The 5,248-nt window shown below is 49.0% G+C and overlaps 1 protein-coding gene across 1 annotated transcript; it reads right to left on the bottom strand.

Annotated features, from left to right (window-relative positions):
- Positions 1–2,313: 2,313 nt before the first annotated feature.
- Hspa2 (heat shock protein family A (Hsp70) member 2) lies at positions 2,314–4,909 on the bottom strand. Its single transcript, XM_036205969.1, has one exon. The coding sequence runs from the start codon at positions 4,713–4,715 to the stop codon at positions 2,802–2,804; it is 1,914 nt and encodes a 637-aa protein (XP_036061862.1). The 5' UTR covers positions 4,716–4,909; the 3' UTR covers positions 2,314–2,801.
- Between the last annotated feature and the right edge of the window lie 339 nt (positions 4,910–5,248).

Below are 5,248 nucleotides of genomic sequence, written 5' to 3'. Positions count from 1 at the left end.
GTGTTCTTGAGTTACCAGTTTCAATTAACTCTTGGAAACACTAAATGGCTACTTTCAGTGGCATTATCTTAGTAATATTCAATTCTAGATAAATTTGAGAAGATAGAATTAAAATTTTAAAAGCCTACACAAAAAGGCTAGTTTACTTTTCCAAATACCGGTAAATGAGGTATCTAACACATGGAGGCTAGGGTAATAGTGAGTGGCTGGAGGTCAGACCACAGTAACATTGGTCATCGAGACCTTAGAAATCTCTTCTAAGTGAGGCCTGAAATCAAGCATACCAACTTGCAGTTGTAGAAAGGCCTTATTTGAAATTAGAGCAGGGTAGGGATATTTTCATCAGAGGTCGGGGGATATTGAGTGCTCAGCTAGCATGAACAAGGTGCTGAGTTCAATATTGCCTTCTGGTCCCCCACTCCCCAGGACAGGAAAATAAAAACAAACAAAATCCTTGAATTTATAAAGAGCGAATAAAAGATCAATATATATTGAATATTGTCCTGGAAAAACTCAAGTAAAAAGTCACTTTAAAACCTTTAATCCCAGCACTTTGGAAAGCAGAGGTGGGTGGATCTCAGTGAGACCAGCCTTGTTTACAAATGAGTTCCTGGACAGCCAGGACTGTCTCAAAAAAAAAAAAAAAGTCACTTTAAGATTTGTAATCCTGGGGTGGGGGATTTAGCTCAGTGGTAGAGCGCTTGCCTAGCAAGCACAAGGCCCTGGGTTCGATCCTCAGCTCCAAAAAGAAAAACAAAACAAGAAGACTTGTAATCCCATCATTTGGAATGTGAAAGCGGGATCAAGGTTACAAGGTCATTCTCAGCTACACAGAGCTTCAGGTTAGCCTGGGCTACTAAAGACTCATCTCAAAAACAAAGCATTCTACATCTATTAGCATCAAAGTACTTTATCAAATGTGTATGTGATGTCTGTGTAGCCTTGTTTCACAGCATCTTTTAATGCTCATTGCCAGAAACTTTCACTAGTGTTACACGCGTAGATTAATCCGCCTTCACGATTTATGGAGTATGGCGTAATCTTTGAAAATTTTCTCAGTATTTTTGAAGCAGTTTCACAATTGCCCATTTATCTTCCTTCTTCCACCTAAGTGAGACTTGCTAAAAGATCTAGCTATACCTAGGGGTCAACTATAATGTGAAGGTCATTACCAAACCCAATAGCCTTTGATTAACTTGTTTCCTAATTTTTAAATTAACTTATACTATCACTCAAAAAATAAATCTCTGTGAATAATGAAGGATCCTCTACTAAACTGAAAATATAGCTTCTAAAACTCACTAGTATTTTTAAAATAACATGAAGAAAATTTGTATCATGTTAGGAAGATATTAAAATGTCTGTGTGCTGTTAAAACTATGCATTTTCAAATCAACTACTAAATTTCTTCCAAGTTCCCCTTAAGGGAATTTTTTAACATAATTCCATTAAAATCTAAATGGCGGCTTGGGGATTTAGCTCAGTGTTAGAGCGCTTGCCTAGCAAGCACAAGGCCCTGGGTTCGATCCTCAGCTTAAAAAAAAAAAAAAATCGAAATGGCTCAGCCGGTAAAGGCACTTAACTACCAACCTGAAAACCTGAGTTCAATCCTGGGGACACACATGGTGAAGAGAACCACTCACACAAGTGTCCACCCCCAAATAAACAAATGTGATTAAACAATTTAAGTATAGTAGTGATTTGAGACAGATATAAAAGCTCTTAAGATCTTCAAATCAGAAAAGGAACCACGCCCCAAGTAATTATAGCTCCAAACGAGCTCTTACAGAATTTGTCAGAAGCTCGGCAGTTGAGCTGTTTTATAGGAAGTTAAAACAAACTTGACCAGACTTGGACTCAACATTAAACACTTTTAAACTTGCCTGCTGGCTCTCTTCCAGGAACCTGTATGTCACAGGGTGCATGTTTCTCCCTTTGGCTATAAAAAAAGATGCTGCCATTTTTGTTACTCTAGAGAAACTCTTTTATACAGGACTCTGGAACACAGCTTGTACTTTCCTGCAACATTAGGTGATTTTTTTGTTATTGTTGTTTTAAACTTGGATACTACATCTGGGGTTTAGGAGTTAAGATTCACTTGAAGATCCCCATCTGGTTTCTGTATGCTAAATGGGGGAAAGGGCACGGTTACCAAGATTCTTCACCCCTTAAATTGTTGGTGATTCGAGGCAGGAACTTCATCTGAGAATTAGAGAAAATTGGATTAGATAAATTTCACATCATACTAGATTAAAGATCAGTGTGAGTAAAACATGGGAAGAAGAAACTGAAAACTCCAGACAGCAATTTTGAGATCAATTTCAGCTTTACTTTCAATTTGCATTTATGTGTTTACAGAATATACCTGTCTTTAAAATTACTGCAATGTTTACTTTAATCTCAAAGTAGTACATAAAAATAAAGAATTCAAGCGCCTCTGTATTTAGTGTTATCAAGCTTCCATAGGACAGGTGTGCAAACATCAGGTTTCCCATTTGGAGCAAATCTCCACGTACAAACTAAGCTTAACCAAAAAAAAAAAAAAAAAAAAAAGCTCAAATCAGCAATCACTTAAAATGCGTTAAAGAGAAACCTCACTTTCCCCCCAATCAAACTTGAGAACTAACCTTTTGTAACTAAACTAAGTTGTTACACCTTTCCTCTCACATGTATGCATCAGGCCAAAGACTTCCAACAACAGATCTCTCTTGGCACGAGGACATTTCAAAGAAACCAAAACAAAAGGGGAAGGGGGCGGGGGAGAAAGGAAAAGAGGTTTACGGACTGCAGCGCCAGCTTAGTTAGTCCACTTCCTCGATGGTGGGTCCTCCAGAGGAGCCGCCGCCGCCGCCGCCGCCGCCAGGACCGCCTTGGTAAAGTTTGCTGATGATGGGGTTGCACACTCGCTCCAGCTCTTTCTGTTTGTGTTCGTACTCATCTTTCTCTGCCATCTGGTTTCGGTCGAGCCAGTTGATCACCTCCTGACACTTGTCGAGGATCCTGTTTTTGTCCTGCTCGCTAATCTTGCCCCTCAGTTTCTCGTCTTCCACCGTCTGCTTGATGTTGTAGGTGTAGGACTCAACTGCGTTTTTGGCTGCCACGCGATCGCGGTTAGCTTCATCTTCCGACTTGTACCGCTCTGCCTCCTGCACCATACGGTCGATGTCGTCCTTGCTCAGACGACCCTTGTCGTTGGTGATGGTGATTTTATTTTCTTTACCGGTGCTCTTGTCGGCAGCGGTGACGTTAAGGATGCCGTTGGCATCGATGTCGAAGGTGACCTCGATCTGGGGGACCCCACGGGGTGCCGGGGGGATCCCAGTCAGGTCGAACTTGCCCAAGAGGTTATTGTCCTTGGTCATGGCCCGCTCGCCCTCGTACACTTGCACCAGCACGCTGCTCTGGTTGTCTGAGTAGGTAGTGAAGGTCTGCGTCTGCTTGGTGGGGATCGTGGTGTTCCTCTTGATGAGTGGGGTCATGACACCGCCAGCTGTTTCGATGCCAAGCGACAGCGGAGTCACGTCGAGTAGCAGCAGATCCTGCACATTCTCCGACTTGTCGCCGATGAGGATGGCCGCCTGCACGGCGGCGCCGTAGGCCACCGCCTCGTCGGGGTTGATGCTCTTGTTCAGCTCCTTGCCGTTGAAGAAATCCTGCAGGAGCTTCTGGATCTTAGGGATGCGGGTGGAGCCGCCCACCAGCACTATCTCCTGGATCTGGCCCTTGTCCAGCTTGGCATCGCGCAGAGCCTTTTCCACCGGCTCCAGGGTCCCTCGGAAGAGGTCGGCGTTGAGCTCCTCGAAGCGGGCGCGGGTGATGGACGTGTAGAAGTCCACGCCCTCGTAGAGCGAGTCGATCTCGATGCTGGCCTGCGTGGACGAGCTCAGGGTGCGCTTGGCGCGCTCGCAGGCGGTGCGCAGCCGGCGCACGGCGCGCTTGTTGGGCCCAATGTCCTTCTTGTGTTTGCGCTTGAACTCCTCCGCCAGGTGGCTGACCATACGGTTGTCGAAGTCTTCGCCGCCCAGGTGGGTGTCGCCGGCCGTGGACTTCACCTCGAAGATGCCGTCCTCGATGGTCAGGATGGACACGTCGAAGGTGCCCCCGCCCAGGTCAAAGATGAGCACGTTCTTCTCGCCGCCGGCGCAGCCCTTCTTATCCAGGCCGTAGGCGATGGCCGCCGCCGTGGGCTCGTTGATGATGCGCAGCACGTTGAGGCCCGTGATGGTGCCCGCGTCTTTGGTGGCCTGGCGCTGCGAGTCGTTGAAATAGGCGGGGACCGTGATGACCGCGCTCTGCACCTTGCCCCCCAGGTAGGCTTCGGCGATCTCCTTCATCTTCGTGAGCACCATGGAGGAAATCTCCTCGGGGAAGAAGGTCTTCATCTCCCCTTTATACTCCACCTGCACTTTGGGCTTCCCACCCTCGCTCACCACTCTGAACGGCCAGTGCTTCATGTCCGACTGCACCGTGGCGTCCTCGAACTTGCGCCCGATCAGCCTCTTGGCGTCGAAGATGGTGTTCGTGGGGTTCATGGCCACTTGGTTCTTGGCGGCGTCGCCGATGAGGCGCTCGGTGTCGGTGAAGGCCACGTAGCTGGGGGTGGTGCGGTTGCCCTGGTCGTTGGCGATGATCTCCACCTTGCCATGTTGGAAGACCCCCACGCACGAGTAGGTGGTGCCCAGGTCGATGCCGATAGCCGGGCCGCGGGCCGACATCCTGATGGGAGAAAAACAAAAAAACAAAACCCCTCCACCAAAAAAAAAAAACCCAAAACCAGGCACAGCGACGTTAGGACGAGAGTCAGGAGAGGCAAGCCCGGACCCCAGCCAACGGTCGCCGCCGCACACAACTACCCACGAGCGCGATCAGCGTCTCCCGGGGCTCCCGAGGCTGGGTCCCCGCTCTTATAGTCACCTCCCCCCGCTGCTTTCTGCAAACGCCCCGAGCCAATCCGCCCCCGGGACCGCCCGCCCCGACCCGTCCAGCTCCCCGGACAGGCTTGCCTGCTCAGAGTGACCAGCCGGTGGTCCAACAGATATCTAGATGGCTGAGGGGCGGGACTCCGGCCCCGGGCGGGGAGACTGAGGGGCGGCCGTTATGCAAATGAGGCCCCGCCCAGTGCCTCCGGCCGCTGGGGGGCGTTAGGCTCGCGCCGGGGGAGCCAGGGTGGAAGCCCCTCCTCCTTCCCCCCCCCCGCCTTCTCCGTAGGTCTTTCCGAAAGCGTGATTCGTTGACAGCTTTCCGATTG

Source organism: Onychomys torridus, chromosome 14 (genome assembly GCF_903995425.1).
Source record: "Onychomys torridus chromosome 14, mOncTor1.1, whole genome shotgun sequence".
Classification (NCBI taxonomy): domain Eukaryota; kingdom Metazoa; phylum Chordata; class Mammalia; order Rodentia; family Cricetidae; genus Onychomys; species Onychomys torridus.
This window is presented reverse-complemented; position numbering and strand designations above follow the sequence as displayed.